The 18,569-nt window shown below is 39.1% G+C and overlaps 1 protein-coding gene across 1 annotated transcript in view; it reads left to right on the top strand.

Moving 5' to 3' along the window:
- Positions 1 to 18,569, top strand: part of EIF3H (eukaryotic translation initiation factor 3 subunit H) — an 83,248-nt gene that overhangs the window by 50,843 nt on the left and 13,836 nt on the right. The window contains exons 3-4 of the mRNA XM_082752716.1: positions 15,541 to 15,708; positions 17,187 to 17,286. Of these exons, the coding sequence (XP_082608842.1) occupies positions 15,541 to 15,708; positions 17,187 to 17,286 (268 nt within the window). The remainder of the gene's footprint in view (positions 1 to 15,540; positions 15,709 to 17,186; positions 17,287 to 18,569) is intronic.

Raw genomic sequence — 18,569 nt, 5'->3', positions numbered from 1 at the left:
CTGTCTTTTAAGCAACAGTTGGCAATGAGAGGCAGTGTGGTGCGAACAGCAGTTCCTCCCAACACAGAATTTGGAAGTCTGCTGGAAAAGCTCAATGGCGTATCTTTAAATCTGGGGTGGTTCCTCTGTTCCTCCTCACGCTTCCAAAGTAACCCCTAGGGACATGAGCTGGGAGGACAGCTTTTAATTGCTGTGTGAACGTGTGGGACTGAGGAGTGTGAAAGTGAACAGACTTGGCTTGGCTCCTGCTTTAAAGGATGGCGGTGGAACAGGTAAATGTTCGGTTTGAAAATCTCACTGACGGCTTGTCCATCGAGGAAACGAAACCATTTACTGTTGCTGAGAGACTCATGAAGCCTGAATTTGTGAAGTTGCTGTGGATTCAGCTCTCCCACACCTGAATACCTGATGTTTTTCTGTCAGTTGGCTGAGTGTTTCTAACCTGGAGGGTCCTGGTGGCATATTCACATGGGGCCTTCTCATCCACCTGCCAAAGGGGTGGGACATGGTTTCCCCAACCCCTCTACCCTACGTGTGAAAGCGCAAGAAGGATTATTTGTCAAAAGAGTGAGTGTCTTAGACTCTTAAACCAAACAGTAACTGGAAAACATGATTTACCAGGCAGGAAAAAAAATAATCCCTCTTCCTCATGCCAGCGACCGGCGTGATGTAGTCGGTGTTTTATGGCGAAGGGCTCAGTGTCTGTGCGTGCACCAGTGCTCTCTACCAAGCAGAGCCATGGCTCGCTGTCTTCCTACAGAAAGAAGGACTTTTTTTGGCAGTCCCCTTGGGTATATTCTTATGATAAAATACGGAGGAAGTGTTAGAAACACAAATTGCAGTTTTTGAGTAGGTGTTTGGAGACTGAGAGCGATATAAACATCGCCTTCCTCTGAGGCAGAGAGAACTTCTGATGAAGTTTGCATATTTCCTGCTAGCACCGGTTATTATGATTGTGATACATAAAAATAAACTAAATTGGGAATTTTAAAATAATTATTTTCAATTAAACAGAAGTTGAGCTTATTTTTACTGAGTTATCACCTTTCCAGACCCTTCAGTTAGCACTGTTCACCTCATAAAACTTCTTTATTCTGAGCTGCATTCTGATATGTGTATATATCTGTGACATGTGTAAACGTTCATTTTTTCAGTTAATTACTTCAGAAAATAGCTTTCTTTGTAATATTTTGCAGAGAAAGGGTATTCAGCAGTTTATCTAGATTTTAGACTGACTATAATATTTTTCAAGGGAATTTACTGACTTTGCTATTGATGGCTGCAACAGTCTTCCTCAAGTTTCTTGATTTAAATGTAATTTTAGCCATTGGTGCTCATGGTCACTGTATTGAGATGCTTTTTAATTTGTTATAGCATATTTCTTTCTGCGCTTTTTCCCTGTCTGTTGAACAAAATGAATTCTCTAGGCCTCTCTTTTCAAGTTCACTTGACATTGCAGTTCAGTGTTATTCAGTCCTTGGCTTTGTTTCCTTTCTGTCCTTTGACAGTTCTGTATTTTCGTGTTTGCCTACCATATTGAACTGCAGTTGCAAATCTAAACACGGTTTGTGAAAAAAATATTTTGGGACTGTCTTAGCCATGTTAATTTTTTGAAACCATTTCTGTTGCATTTTTGACATTCATTGAGAGTGAATAAAATAAATATAGTATGTGGCTGTTAACCAAAGATTTTGTACCTATTGTAACGAGTGTCTTGTTTGCATTTGAAAAAGTATTTAGGCTGAATCCTTTGAGAATTATATAGTGCTCTGCATAATTGCTTTTAACGTTTTCAATAACTAACAAAAAGATGAATGCAGAATGAAAATAACTGCTTTTGAAACAGAAAAAGTCTCCTTTGATGAAATTTCACACTATGGTTGTTTGTTTCTAAAAGCCTGTATTTTACTCAAACACAACTTGGATCACCATAATTTTTCTCTAGTGCGTAGCAGAACTTTTGTGAACTTGGTCCCTTTTAAAAACAGCAAACAATGATATTTTGTGACTTGGATTAGTGTTTGGTGTTTTTCATGTTTCCTTCTCCCTCTTAACAAGGTTCTAACTTACTAAGCCATCTTTCCAGTCACAGATGCACTCAACTGCTGGGGTTGGAAGGGATGTCCAGAGGTCTTTGGTCCTATTGCCCTGCTCAAAAGCAGGGTCAGCTAGGGCAGACTACTTGGGGTTTTGTCTGCTCAGGTTTTGGTTACCTCTGAGAATGGAGACTCCACATCTTCTTGGAGCAGCCTGTTCCACAATTCACTCATCCTAACAATAGGAAAAGTGGCTTTTAAGTTGAATTTGCTGTGCCCTTGACCGTTGATCCTATTGGTGGGCACCTCTGAGAGGATTCTTTTTTCCTTCTTTATCTCCTCGCCCCCTTCCTGCTTAAGTACTTAGACTGATAAGATTCCACTGGGACTTCTCCAGGCTGAACAATCCTAGCTCTCTCAGCCTTTCCTCCAGTCCATTAATCATCTTCATGCCCTTTTGTTGGATTCTCTCTAGTTTGTCCATATACTCCTCGTACTGAGGGGCACAGCACTCCAGGGGTGTCCTCACCAGGCTGAGCAGAGGGCAAGGATCACCCCTCTTGCCCTTCTTGTGATGCCTGATGCAGCCTAGGAGGCTGTTGGCCCTCATTGCTGCAGGGGCATGCTGCTGGCCCAGGTCCCGCAGGGACTTTTCTGCAGAGCTGCTGCCTAGCTGGTCAACCTCAAAACATGTTGGTGCCTGGGATTATTCCTCCCCACGTGCATGTCTGGTGCTGCTGGTTACAGCCCCTCTGCCTTTTACTTTAAGTCTGTTTGGACTGTATTAATCTTGATGAACTTCTTAAAAACCCAGCTATTATAGTTATGAAGGCATTTTGGCAGCCTGTGAAAGTAGAGGAACCACCAGGTGATGCAGTGATTCATTTTTTCCTCTAACTGGGGTGTTGCACTCTTTGGCTGCTGTCAGAATAAATGGTGAATGCTGTCTCAAGAGCTTAAAGTCTTCAGAGGAGAAGCACAAGTGGAAGGTATTGATTTGTCTAGTGCCTGTCAGAGGGTCCATCAGCTGAACAAGTAATGGAACAGCTGCCTCTTGCCTCCAGCTCCAAAGCTTCACCATGCTTTCTCTTACTCATTAGAGAACTGATTGTTGTGGATCCATCCTTGTACTTCCCAACTTGTTTCCCGTGTACAAAACCTACTTGAAGTTTATAACTTCCTCCTTGGCACAGAGTACGTCTTCTGCCTGTTTAAACAGGGTGTGAGTTTAGTTCTTGGCTACTTTAAAAGAACAAGCCACACTTAGATATAAAAGTTGCAAGTGTTATGTTGCTGAAATATTAGCTTTGGCTTGCAGAATTGTGCTGTATGATGTTACAGACCCTAGAAAGGGGAGAAATTCACCCTAGCTTTGTCTTACAGCTCAGTCTAAAAGCCAAGAGCTTTATTTTCTAAATTTAATATTCTTCAGTGTTTGAAGGTCTGAGTTTTGTTTAAATTATTTGGTAATCTTTGCATTTGATTATAGTGTGTGATCTCAAGTTGTCAGATGCCAAAGGCTGCTTGTGAGAAGACATGACTGTCTCTCACCTCAAATATCCAGCCACTCCTGTTTTTATTGTTCCTCTTGCTGTGCTATGGAAAAGGCTTCTTGAAGCTTGTCTGCGTTGTCTGTAACATCATGAATTCATTGTTTGAGGACACACTGAAGAATTTGCACTAATAATAGGGCATTACTGGCGGTAGGCTGGGCTTTAGGACCAAGGAATGCCAATGTTAGTGCTGCTCAGTATGTACCTTGCTGTGTTAAAGCTTCTCAATACAGTGATGCCATGCAGTGACGTGGAGTTTTCTTGTAGTATTGGGTTGCCTTGGTTTAAATGTCCTAGCTGTCAGTTTGTGATATGGGCAATGCTATGAAATCATATTTTTTTTTTGGTTTTGTTCGTGTTTGCTTTTGAGTAGAGGTAAATGTAATGCTGCAAATGATCACTTGCAATGAGGTCTCTGTCTTGTTCGTTACTGGGCAGTGCCCTTTTCATTACTCATTGTTGAACTTAAATGCAGTAGTAATAGATATATTCTTACAGTTTGTTTCAAGGCAGAAGGTATTTGCTGAATTACTTGCTTTCCAACACCATTTTTCCACACTTACAAAAATATGACCTTGTGGGTTAACATTTGCTATAGTATTCATCTTGATTCTTGTTTTAATGCTTGTCAAAATTTAGTATTTTGGTATATTTGCTCTCTCCTTCCTTCCTTCATCCCCTCTCTCTCATGTGCATGCATGTGTACGTGCACACACAAGTGAAAACAAGGAAGCAGTAAGTGATAAGCAATCTGATTTCCTTGGGAAGAAAATTTGACCTGTAACAGTTAACAACTTGGGTTGTCCAAGATGAGATTGGAAGTCTGGTACAGAAATAGTTCAGGGATTTGGAGAATGTTAATGCATCGACACAGTTGGGCTGGATCTGTCGTGGCCAGTTGAAATGTCATTTAGTTATACCAGGTTTTACTTTCTCCACATCTGTGTGGAAAGCCTCTGAAGACTCAACAATGCTTATTTAAGTACTTCAGCGATTTTTGCATGTTAAAACGAGGACTGGCTCTTCCTTTTCCCTCCCCCTCCCAAGTGTGGCATGCTAAAATGGGAGAGAGCATTCTCACAGAAAGGCAGCAGGGGCTGGAAAAAATTGGTTTCCACGGTTCTTGCATTGGAATGGTGTAGTTCTCCAGTGCCGACAAGCCTTTCAAAACTTTACCTGCTGGCTTTCCTTGGCATCCGTGTTGTAAGGAGAAATCTGTACTGTTATGCCTGAAAGCTTACACTTAACATTTTAAGTACCTTAATGATGATGCACTAATTAAATGTTGCACACACCGCGTAATCAATAGATGTTGTTGCAGCAGTGATATAAGGAAACAGTACGGTGATGTAGCAGTGATGTTCTCCATGAACGCCTCTGTGTTCGAATTGGCGTAAGGTCAAGGCTTCACCTAATGAAACAGAAAACATTTCTTGAATTGATCAGCTCCAAGATTCTGTGACATGTTTCTCTTTATCCCATCAGTGCTAAGCAATGATGTTGGAAGTGTCTTAAAAAGTAAATGTGGATGCCATCATTCTGTATGACAGTCCTCTGGTAAGAATATCCTATTTTCACATTATTGTAGGCTCCTGCTTCCTGCTAGCATCTGTCGTCACTAAACAGCATTTTACATCTCCAGTTCACTGCTGATGCATTTGCCCATCATGTCAACATTTGCGTAATATTATTTGGCTTTGGGAATTGGAGGAGGCTAGTTTCCACAGGCAGGAAGGGATTGCCTCTTTCAGAGCTTGATTTCAACTGCTGTTCCTTGGTGCAGCCAGCAGCTTCCAAAACGATTGTGCCATGGCTTCTGGCAGGCAGGACTTGATTAAAAAATGAAAAAGCACAGGTTTGCATGAGATGTGAAAATGTCTTGTTGTCCAAGACTTCCAGGCAAATACCTTCACAATTTTGGGAGCACTGTCCACTACCTACGTGCCCTGCAAAATTGTGTTTTTTTAGTCTCCCTACGTGTTAATTGCAGTCTTTGAGTGTTCAGCCCACCTACAAACAATTCCCTTAGTACTGCTTCACAAACTAAAATCTATCTGAAGAGAGAACTGCGAAGAGCTCTTGGTAACCAACATGCTACAATAAAATACCAGTGTAATGTATATTCCCTATGAACATTTTACTGTATTATATATATATATATAAAAGGAAATTTCTTATTCTCAGTTCTGGCTCTCATTAGGCATCAGCTAAGTACGGATCCGCAACCTCCACATGTGCAACACAAGCCTTTCATTTCATCTATAGAAATAGTAGCTGGAGGGTTGGTTAGTTACCCTTTCAGAAACCTACATATTAAGATATTTTTGTTAGCATTTTGATAGTAAAAATCAGCATTTCTTTCCCCTTTAAATCAAAGTTTTGTCCAGTGATAATAAGTAATGTAGGTGAATGTGTCCGTCTCCTGTGTAGTTATTGGGTCTGTAGTCTGAGAACTGAACCAGCCCCACTCAGACCTTTCTGTGTACAAAGTAAAGGTGAATAAAGGTTCTTATTGTAGCAGGGATGGCAAGCAGGAAGAGTTGATTTTTTTATCTGAAAGTCAGTGCTTGACAAAGTGAGGGGCTGACCTGACGTCTCATAGTGGAGAGGTGGTTTGGCATCTTTTTTGGAATCAGGCTGACTCGTACCTTGTGCGGATGGCAGTTGTGTGTGGCTTGAGGGCTTGGCTGGTAGAGATGATGAGTGTTCATAGTGTATAGCTGAGATCCAAACTAAGGAACCCTTGTCTGGTGCTTTCGTGGCTCTTATTCACCATTCTCTAAGACATCAGAATGGGGTGTCGTGGTCGTTCTCTGCAAGGTGGACAGATGAATGGCTACATGCTGTATGGGAAGCATTACAAGGGTGTCAGGTATTGTAAGAGGTATGTTGGAATGTCCTTGTGACTGTTCACTGAGGTAGGAACTCTGTGAGTTAGGAACTATTGATTTAAAAGAAACACTATTATCAGCAAGTAACAGCACGTGGACCATATAAAACCAGGAGGCTTTATAAAGGTAGTGTGAATCTGGGGGGGAATTTATGTGGAGTCCCTGGGCCCCTCCTTTTTTCATGATGGCAGCAGTACCTGGTAACTATTTCTGGTCTTCTGGCACGTGGTGGGATCCTGCTCTGTGTGAATAGGCCCCCAGTGGAAGATGCTGTAAGCCTGAGGCTGAAGACATGCTTGTCTCTTTTTTTTCCTCCCCAATGCACTTAACACATTTGAAAGCTAGATACTTGTGTAATTTTGATTCAAAAGGCGTGCTTAAGGGGGGTATCAACCACATTCTTCCTAAGCTTTGCCAAAAATTAGAACTTTTCTTGACTGATTCTCCCTGCCAAATGTTTCAACAGTGTTATCCCTGCATTATGGGCTGATGGAGGTCACAGAAAACAAATAGCTTGTGTAATTTCCAACTGAAGAAATAGTCTGTAGCAATGTTTTTCTTTTTAATAAATCCTGTTTTACGGTAAGAACAACCCATGAAAATTGTTGTGTGAGTGGGGTGTCTGCCCAGTGCCTGGACCACATTTTGTGAGCTTGAAACGTGAGAACAGTGCAAGAGATTCTTCAAAACTAGATGTGTGGATGCTTAATACCCAGCCAGAAGAAAACCCCTTGCTTCACCGTATCGGGTAAGATGAGAAGGGTGATCTGGCTGTTGAAGATGCCCTGATTTCCCATATCCCCCAACTTTTTGCAATGCGAACATGTAATGGTACAAGTTTCACAAACTACCAAGTTTTACAAAAACAGGATCTTTCTGTTTTTCAAGGGGGAGTGGGGGGATTTAGAAGCCTGAAAACCTCTCATGTGAAGTCACCGTCAATTTTCTTCACTTACTGAGAAGGTATTAACAAAATGAGACAGTCCTTCTTGTGATGTATACTGCATGACACCACAGATTTTTAAAATGCAGTGGATTGCTGAGTAGTTGCCATTACACTGTCTGTCTTGATTTTGCTTTGGACTGTTGGACATGAAAATCTGTGTTAAATTAAAAAAAAAAAAAAAAAGTGAAAGTCATGTAATTCATTAATCTTGAAACATTTCATTTTTTCCCCAGATAATTTAGTAAGATCTTAGAACAGTTTTGTGATAGACAATTTCATAAAAATCCATTGGATTATATCTGCTAATCTTTTTGGTACTTGGAAAAGGAGTTAGATTCTCACAACACTTTCTTGTTTTATTGTGTAATTGCTTTCTAACTTGTAGCACCAAGGTAGGTATGTTGACAATATTTTGTAAAGAGTGAGCTCCTTTGACTGTTAACATAGCCTTGTGTGAGTAAACAAGCAAAAATCAATGGCCAGTAGAGAAACTAAAGAAGTTTCTTTGGGAATTTGGACTCTTAACTATGCTGTTTTTAAAATTTATTTTGTAAAGGAGGTGTTCAATCAAATCAGTTACTGTACCAACAGTTGAGCTTGGGTTTTGACCATACTGGCTCCCTTTCATGCCTTTAATCTTTGCATTTTAGCACCTAGAATCATACTCACTAGACTGAAATTGTATAAGTAAAGGCTTCAAGGTGCTGAAATTTATGTGAATGCTTTCCTAATAGAAAACATTTGATGCTTTCCCTAGGAATTTGATTTTTATTAGGAAATCAGATTGCATCTTCTTGCTCTTTTACAAGGAAAGCAACAATTAGGTTGGCCAGATGGCAGTTTTTAGTAGTATAATTTACTGCTATCATGACAATGTAGTGCTGATTGAAACTTTTTTTATTGATGGAGATTTCAATATTGTACTAGATGCATCTCCAGCCAACAGCCAAAAATAGTAGTGTAGTAAGCCAAATGGAAATTTTAGATACCAGATATGTTTACCTGCCTTATAGGAGGAGGTTTAGGATTAAGTGATGAGTGTTTGTATGGTATGTGAAGATGTAGCTCTCTATATAAATGTCAAGAAAACTATTCCAGATATATAGTGAAAAGACGTTCACAATGTGTTCCATTTGTCTTATGACAATTCCTTCTTAAAGATCATTGTTAACAAACTAGTAAAATTTGTATTGCTTGACTTCAACTTTAACTTCAAAATGTTAGTTTAGAATGGATTTCTGCATTAAAAAAGATGTTTTTTAGAGGACCGAAGTGTCTTAGTATTTCTGGAAGTGTTAGTATTATGCTTTTATCCTTTGTAATGCTGTTGCATACTTCAAAAGACAGTTTTGGAAGTCATCTTGATGGTCTTGCCCAACTCTTCCAGGCTCTTCTTGAGGTTTGGGTGTTTGTTTAGAAACAGCACAAGTGTCTTTTACCTTGAGTTGCGTAGGGAGTTTTGTGGCCAGTAAGATTTATTTAGCTTTTCCAAAGGCTTATCTGAGCATTCACTTATGTTTTAATAAAATTTCACAATAGCTTGATTGGTTTGATTGCCTCCTTATTTGGTGGTTATGTGCTTAGAGTGGAGCCCCAAGCTTGCTGTCAGTGAGCACTGGGCGAGTGCCAGCACATGTGCAGGAAGTGGTGTGCTTCCACTTGCTGCTTTACGTTGTCCTGTCACGCACATCCCCACGTTCCCCATTCCCTTGTTTTACTCCTTTCCTCTGAAAACTCGTCCGTATCCTTCTTTATTCCCACAACTGGCAGCTGTCCCTTCCTGCTTTGCTTCCTCTGGTAGGAAGCGCGGCCTTGCACTGGGCCGCGTCTCGGAGCAGCCTCTGTCGAGCACCAAGTTAGTGGTTGGGGATCACCACCTCTCCTGGTGTGGTCCCAAACTCCAGGACAGCCACCCTTGCATGTGCAGGTACTGCCAAGCCTCCCATCATCATGTTCCTGTTCTTGTTCCTGTTCACCTACAGATTAAGGTACCTCCTCTAGCTATCTATCATACGCTTTTTCTGCACAGCTCTCACTTGACATCACTCTGTGCTGTGGTCAAACTAAGGTTGAATTGTGATCGGCTTTAAAAATGAATGAGCTTGCTGAGCCTGCACAATTAATAGTTAATTGAGTTTTCCCTCTTTTGTTCCTCTCCCCTTCTTTCTTGTAAAATGAAGGTCTTCAGGCTTAAAAAGTGTTGAGAAACTAGCAAATGATCATGTACTCAGAAGACAGCTGGGATTGCTCTTCATACAGCAGCAGCATCAATGTCATAAATGGAGGTGATTGCTCCAGATTTGTTTCCATTTATCCCATAGTCTCTATTAAAAGAAACCAAAACATTCATGCTTTTCCATGGGCATGCATTTTTTTCACCAGAATTCCTAACTTATTAAAATGTAACAATTCCTTAAGAAAAAATTTAATTCACTTTGGACAAATTTATTCTGCCCTCCTTTCTTTAATCCCTGAAAGTAGCAAATGAAGTGGAGTTGAATTAAGTCTTTTGACTCACTTTTGTTTTTGTGGTCTTGTGATTGACTATGACTCTTGGACTTTTGCCTACTTTCAGGTGATTTTTTTCCCATCCAGCTATTCACAGGCCCTGGTCTGCTTAGCTTCCAAGTCTAGAGGAGATCAGGTGCTTTCAGCCTGCTATAGCAAAAATGCATAAAATAGAGTACTGTTTTGTAACCGACTTGATATTTCAGAGGAGGAAATGAATATTATTGAGGAAGGCAATATTTACTTTTAATTTTTTTTCTCCCTGAATAGGTGAATTGTTGAGTTACTAAGCTTGTGCATTTGTCTTGAGAGAAGGTGGGGGTTGGATATAGATAAAAATCTGCAAATACATGTACATGCATACATGTGTGTTGTAGTCCTAAGCTTAAGAAATACGTTTCAGTGGTATCTGCAGGCTTTTTCAGGTAAAATACTGCCATCGCTGGAATTAACTGTTTTCTTGGTTTCTTATTTCTCTTTGCCAACCCCTCCTATTTCTTTATTTTTTCACCAGAATAAGTTGGCTGTTGTGACACATTCGTATTTTCACAATCCGAGTTGTTATCGATGGAGGCAGTCCGTGTGATTCTTCGTTTTTTGGACAATTAATTGAGAGTGTATGTGTGGAGGGAAATGAATTAATCTGTTGTCTCCATAATTCTCTGCGCTTAATTAAATTAAATAAATCAATTTTCCTTCTTTTCAAATGCATACGCTAGTTCCTTGAACTAGCATCTGCTAACTTGTTTTAGTCATTGAAGATACTGTCTGAAGCATACATGTGGTTTGGCAGAGCTTAATATGCATAGAAAAACCAGAATTTTTTGTGCTGCTAAAAAGTACCGTGGAGTGTATAGCACTTGTTTAGAATGCTCGCTACCACATGGTAGCACTTCAAAAGAGACAAATTATTGCCTGAAAAATACTAGCCATGTTAGAAGCGGTGCTACAAAAGGGATGTTTTGGCTGGTTTTCAATGTAGCTTGACCAGAATAACTAAAATTGGCCATGCCCATGTCATTGGTTGAATCCAGAGACGTGTTGGTGCAGAAGGCAGTTCCTCTGTCTTTGGAGAGACTTCAGTGTATCTGTCTTTTGACTTCTCGAGGTTCTGCGAGGAAATAATATTCATTCTCAGGTAGTCCAGGCAGTCTTTGAGAAGGCCCTTGGGGGTGAAAGGTGTAGGAAAGGTCTCAAAATCGTTCCTGAAATCACTTGACGTGCCCCCGTGAAGACCCATGGAACTTCTGCTGCTTGAATTTGTAGTTGAAGCACCAATTTGCTGAATATGAGTCAAGACAGACGCCGAAGTGTGAAATCCAGCCCAGAAGCTGTGCTAACAGTCGAGGTTTTTAGTTTCTTTGGTAAAACCAGGGGTGTTTAGTGGGCGCTGCAGAGAGCAGGACAAGCAGCGGCATCAAACCAGTCCACAGCACATGGCACTGGTACGAAGTTCTCTTCTGGTTGCCACTCTTCAAACCAGACTTCCTAAGATGTAACAACTTGAAATACGTTTTGGAAGTTGAGGTCCTGTGCATCTAAAGTGCCATCAAATGTATTGATCAGGATTGCACATCTGGTATTTGCCAGCAGTCAGAAGATGGGCAGCTGGGAATGCATCTCACTGATAGTAATAATATCTCAGTTGATTTTTCCTCTTCGGAATTTAGGCTCGAATAGTAAAATTATTGACCAAAGATGTTTTAAGATATTTAAGGAATATGGCTGAATTGTCCCCAGTGTTAAATGGGTCACCACATCAGTGCTCAGTTCTTGGCTGTGTCTCTGTTTATATAATAAATTTGTGTATGTTATTTTCTTATTGTTAATGTAGGGGATATACCTCTTCTATGTTAAATCCTAGGTAGTTCCTAATGTTGCCAGTATTTTTTGGAAAAGGAGAAAATGTTGATGCTATTTTAATATTTTCTTTAATCCTGTACAACAGGTTTGTTAAAACTTAGTATAAATCAGGGAAAAAATACCCACCAAACTACTTCAATAGTCTCTTCTGTTTCTGTATTCAGTTAAGGGATTTTGTTAGTACAAATTCACACAAGTAGCAGTCTGATTCAAGCAAAGCACCCATTCTGTACGGTTTTGTGCTCTCTTTTCCAGCTGTAGATAAATTAGAATTATGCTTACTAGGTGCCTTGATTTTTTTTTCTTCCCTTCTGCCTACCTGTTAAATTTGTTTGCAAACATACAAAAAATACAATTTTAGAGGAAGAATACTTTTTTTTTTTGCTATAAATAAAATAATAATAAAAAGAGCTCTGTTGAAAAAATCCACCCTTGCAGGTGCTCAGGAGATGGAGGCAGGGTCCTGCGTTATGGTATTCCTGTTCTCAATGTGGGAAGCAATGAGAAGTGCAAACGTGACTGATAGCTTGCCTCATCATAATGAAGCTTCTGAACAGATAATTTCCTTCAAACACAGGTTTCACTGTTTAAATGAAAACAGTCTTCTAGTCTGATTGACCCTTCCCCTGTCCTTTTCCTTGCTCATGTAAGTTCTGGGCGTTCTCAGTCTTGGTGGCGCTTTTTGGTGGCTCCTCTGCAGCATAGCTCAGGAAGGAGGAGGGCACCCACATTTCCAAATCCTGTGAGTTGAACCAGAGGACTCCCTGGTGAAATGCATGACTTTCTCCAGTCCTAGCAGAGTGGGGACTGGATAGGAAAAAAGCTCTTGCCTAATCTGTGCTTAAGTTGTAGGTAGAAAGATGATGTTCTGTAGATTGGGCAAAAAAATTTAAAGAAAAGGCGGTAATGATAACAACAAAAGCAACTTGGGAGCTGTTACCCATTTGTGCAAGTTGGCAGCTTGTTGGAGCTATCTAGCAGCTAATACGTGTTACAAAATATATATGTTTGGTTAAAAGAGTTTTTCCATTTCTCTCTGGTGGGGACTGCATCATGTTTTAATTTCTGCAGTTGTTTTCCCAAGGCAGAGATGTTAGCTATTGATGCTTTATTGGTTCTTTGAGATTTTTTTCCGCTATTGCCTTCATTATAATCTAACTGCTAACAGTCTTCGGAGGAGGAATTGCTGACGTGAATCTGGATGCTTTTCAGCAAGTCCTTTTTCTTCTATGTGATATCTCTCAAACTTATGTTCAGTCACACGCTGCTGGTTATACTGCATTTAGTAAAGAAGCTTTCCTGGAAGTTAATTACAGGTTACCTCTCCTTTAAGAGTGTGATTATGCCTTATTCAGGTTTTAAAGTTTTGCATGTTTTCTTAGGGTGTTCCTGGTCTTCAGCATCTCCTCAAGATCTCTTAAGGGAGAAATTATCTGAATGGGTTGACCGTATGATTTCACAGGAATCTGTATGTAAAATACCTTTTTTCCATCACCATGTGGCTACCTGTACGTAGTGTCCTCAATTATAGGAGAGTCTCCACTGCCAGGAGCAGTATAACTCAGCTATCTAAAAATCCACATTAAATTGAATCCACACTAAATTTAATTCTCAAACTTTTTCTCTCCCCCAACTGCTTTTGAAAATCCATATCTATTTTTTTTTTTCCTTTTCATGATTTCATCTAGCTGGAAAGCATTTAACCATAATTTCATGTCCTAGCAAGTAATTTCAAAAGCAAGTCTTACTCGCTTTCTACACAGATGAAACTTTAAGAAACATTGTTTTTTTTTTAACCAAAGAAGCCTATTCCATCTGAATTTTCCACTTTTAATAAATGTATCATATGCTTTTTCTGTTCAAAATTGTGGTCCCTGCAGTAATCTTATAGTTCTGGGCAAAGTTTGTGTTTAATAAGTTCTAATTTTAAAAGGTAGACTTAACACCCCCACCCCTGATGTGCACACAAGAGAAAACAACAAAACTTTTAAATTTAAGGAAGGAGCTTCTCTGACAAGCTGAATCTTGGCTTTGCTTTTGTGAGAAAAGTGGGAAATGTCTTGAGATACTACTTAATGCAGCACAGGCTGCTGAGTAAGGAGGATTTTTGGAAGTGGCTAGTATTTCTGTAAGTTGTGTGATGAAAGGAGGATTAAAATTTATTTTATTTCAGTCTGGCAAGGGGGAAGGTTTTCATACTGACTTCAGAATAGCTGTTTTGATCAATTCAAGCCATTTACCTGTCTGTCCAGAGGTGTGTAGTGGCATCCTTACATCTGCCTTGGTTTACTGACACCAAGAGGTGCAGGCCTTTTCCCTGCATGCAGCACGTGGGGTTTCAGACTGTAGCATGGATGGTTTTGCATGTTAGTTTGGGATGCTAGATTATCATTGGTGTCCTGGGTGAAACACAAATTGTAAGTCATGTATGTTGAGATTATGAAACAGAATGCAAGCACCAACATATGCTGATGGAAAAAGTCTGGAAGTGATCATGTAGATGTATGTAGATTTCTTTAAAAATACAATTAACAAGATATGGCGATGTAAAAGAGCTAGCAGGCTGCAGAATTTAGTTTGTGTTTTCTGTGATAGGTTGGAAAATGTTTGGCCATTCTTGAAAAATCTCTTTATATCTTTAAAGAATATAATTGTTTTTTTTCTCCTGGATATGATACGAAGTGGGGTCTGAACACTTAGCACGTTCTGTCCTCTAATTAAGTTGTTGCTCTCTTTTATAATGAATATCATATTTTCATCTGTGCAAGGAGAAGCCATGGGAAAAAAACAACAAAAATAAATGCACAGGGTCGAGTTGGTTTTATATTTGTGAATTTGCAGCTGCAGACAAAACTTCAGGATTCTGTAGTGTTGTATCTGATTTCCTAGGAGTTGGCTGTGAGCATGGGCACACAGAAATCTGCTCCCTTATCAGCGGGCACAGTGTCTAAAAGGTCTGATAAGTGATAAGGTGTGTGGATCTGCTTGTTAGGATCATGTTAAGCATTGCTTCATAGAATGCTCTTCCATCAAGGCAATCTGTTTTCATGAGGCATGTGATAAAAACAAAATTTTATTCATTGGTAAAATAAAATATTACAGCTATTGGTGTAACAATCAACGAAATTTCTCTGTTGTTTAAGATGTGTGTTTTATATACTCTGTGTGTATAAAAAGAAACAGTGTCAAAAAGTTGAGAATAAATGGAATCAAAACTCTCTGACAACTATAGCTGGTGCCCCAAACTACAATACTGAAAATGCAGTTTTCAATTATGGTGAAGACTCAAATGATTTCTCTCCTATCTCTTATATACATTAAATAATTTTCCTTTTCATTCTAAAAATCATCTAATCCCTGACAGCATTATAACTTAACTCATGATTTTTTTTTTTTCTTACAAAATGGTAGATTGCTACTGCTTAATGAAACCCAGTATCTGAATTTCTTTTATGAATTAGCAAGGTAATAGACAGTGTAAATGACACGTAACAGTTTGTTGATCATGTTAACAATTAAGTACAGCTGAAAAAAGAACAAGTCTGCTTACTTAGGCTAGTCTTACTCTCTGAGGAAGCTCTGGACTCTCCTGCAGATAGTCCAGTAGTGAATAAACAAACCTCTATGCAGTTGCAACAATGAAAAAAAAAAAATACGTTTCAGTCATTTAATATTAAACTCTCTCTAGAAATAGTACGGGTTGTGTAAGTTTACTTTTCAAACGTACTTTGTATTTAATCTAGTTCAATACCAGATGGAAATGATGCGAAGCCTTCGCCACGTAAACATTGATCATCTTCACGTTGGCTGGTACCAGTCCACATACTATGGCTCTTTTGTCACCCGTGCCCTCCTGGACTCCCAGTTCAGTTACCAGCACGCAATTGAGGAGTCTGTAGTTCTCATTTACGGTTAGTATGAGGTTTCCTTTATTATTCTTTTCCCCTCTTAATATTATTACTACTATTTTTGTATTCTGTCTTTTGCCTGTAAGAGTAGCCTGGCAGGCCTTTTCAAGTAAATACCAACCCTGTGTCTACGGCAGCCTCAGCAGCAGCTAAGTCTAGACAGGGTTTCCTTCTTTCTGTTTATTTTTCTTGCTATCAGAGCCCTGATGTGTACGTTTTGGAATGCTGGAGTAGCTGCTTCATTTTTATTCCTTCATCTCCCCTCCCTCGTCGGAGGGGCTGGTGGAACTCGACCAGATGTCTAACAAACCCCGATTGCTAGCGTGTCTGGCTCTGTACGTGACTGACCAATCATGACACGAATTGCCAAGTTTTTTTATACCTCTGACAGAAGCATACAAAACCTGGACTGTTTCTTAGCACAAAGATTTTTTTCTTTTCTGCCTATTTAATGGTGTTTCCTCAAGCTCTCCAGACCAGATGTTCTGTGCTGTATCAGAACCGTAGGCAATTTAACAGCTTTATAGCCTTCCCCCTCCCCAAACACTCACAGTTTGCCATATCTGGCAGACTTGCATATAGTTTCCAGCTGAGAAGTAAATGTAACGTCCTGAGTATCTGTCAGAAAAAATACTAATGAATACGATCAATCTTATGAGCTGCCCCAAAATTGTTTCAGTATGTTAACAATTGGATTACAGTAAAGAACAAGTTGTTAAAGTATACTTATATTGGCTGGAAACATTGCATCATCAGACCTTGATGAATTTTCCACTTGTTTCAGTCTATTTTGGTTTTCATTTTATCACCGATTGCTAAAAGTTTTACTGTGTTAAGTTTCAGACAACATGAATGTTAACACAGCTTTTATTCTAATGTTGGCATGCTTCAGCCGTTATCATGCAGCAAGTGTTAAGCTTCTTTGTCCTAGGAATGTAACAGTTTGTTTAGAAAATTTCCCCTTAAGTTCCGTATAGTGTGTCAAGGCAAAATTAATTGTTCTATGGACCGGTTACATTGTTGTGCGTGAAGCACCAGGGCAACTTGATCTGAATTGGATTATTGCAACTCTAAAATAATTTTTTTTTATGTAAAATGCTGCTTAACGAATATTTTGATTTACTGCATAATAACTAGAGGGAAAAATATTTAAATGAGAGTAGCTCTTACATGAGTTATGTGGATAGTTCACATGAAGGAAAAAGAAAACGTGAATTATACCATTAATGGGGAAATAATGTTATAAGTAGAATGGGTCTATATCCCTCTGTGTTCGTCAAGTTATGTTTATTAATTAGACTCATTGTATATAGTTCAGCTGTATTTTACATTTCAGTACAATACTTTTGCTATAGTTTCCATTGTGTGTTGTCTGAATTTTAAAATAAGAATTAGATTTTTTGCCTCCTGTTTGTCATTCATATACTGAAATAAAAAGCAGTCTGGGGTTTATAACAATCTTCCCCCATTTTTGTTTACAGATCCTATTAAGACTGCCCAAGGGTCTTTGTCACTGAAGGCATATAGGCTGACTCCCAAGCTGATGGAAGTTTGCAAGGAAAAAGACTTCTCTCCAGAAGCGTAAGTAATTGAAAAGAATGTTTTCTCATAGCTTTACCTGGATTATTTGGTAGGCAGGAAGGTACGTGGGGTGATGAAATACCGTATTTTAAAAATCTCATGTAATAGCGTGTGCTGGGGAAACTGGATGGATTATGTGTAGTGATACAGTGTGCCAAGAAGGAACGAAAGTCTGTCTTTGGGCATTTAAAGGCAGAAGTGGGGGAACTTGGACTGATTTTGGAGATGGCCAGCGGGCCAGCTGTAAGGAACATGGTGAAGGTAGCTGTGTATGGGAACAGAGTCAAAAAATATTGGGGAAGGGGGAAGAAGGGGAAATAGCTGGTCTGTCTTTGAGCTCTTTTTTTCCAGAAGGAAAATTGAACAGATATTCCGGAATAGCTGGTCTTCTATATTTTGGTCTTCTATATTTATTCCAAATTAACTCCCCCATGTGGACACAATCTTCTGGAGTAAAAGTAGGATAATTACTCTGTTTCAAAAGAGTAGTTGCTTGTAGTAGAGTAGCACTGATTTGCCTTCTTTTTCCCCAAACAGCTTGGTGTTCAACAGCAAAAGCACAAGCACTTGTTAAACTTTATTCATTGAGGAGAAACTAAATCATTTCATTCTTCTATGTCTAAAGATAAAATTTGCATAATGAACAAACAAATCTGGTAAAAAAAAAAAAAAAAAGGCAAATGTTTTTGTTTCAAAATTCCCTCTGCACACACGGAAGTTAAGGATATATTTGCTTAGAAACTTATATATCATGCCTTTATTTCTGGATTTTATGGAAGGTTGTCAGTATCTACTTCATAGTAAAAGAATCAAAGTATTTTATATATATATTTTAAAAAATACTCTACAAAGTTATGTTTTAATATCCATCATAGAATTTAATTGTTCCAAAACACTATTCTGTCAATCTGATTTTGATCAGTGAAATTCTTAATTATTTAGGTATTGGGGAAAATGTTTTACATGTACATCGTAGCAGTTACAACTTTAAAGCTATTTCAGTGTCATGTGGTAACTAACTGTTCACTTCTATTTAAGAAACCCTGATGGTAGGGAAATCAAAAAAGCATTTTGGAAGGGGCAGAGTTAATCCTGTCAGTGCAGTCTTGCTGGAGGCTTTTTCATGTAAGTAATGTATTAGTGAGCAAAGCAGCTGCTTGACTTCTGAGAATTTTTGCTAGAGCAGCTTTTCCTAGTCTTTGTAAACGTGAGGTTTTGCCATGCAAATCATCTCTTACCAAAAGACTCGACTCTTGCTTGATTATGGAACTCTGAAAATCGTG

The sequence above is a fragment of the Aythya marila genome (assembly GCF_965140915.1).
Source record: "Aythya marila genome assembly, chromosome: 2".
NCBI classification, from domain to species: domain Eukaryota; kingdom Metazoa; phylum Chordata; class Aves; order Anseriformes; family Anatidae; genus Aythya; species Aythya marila.
This window is presented reverse-complemented; position numbering and strand designations above follow the sequence as displayed.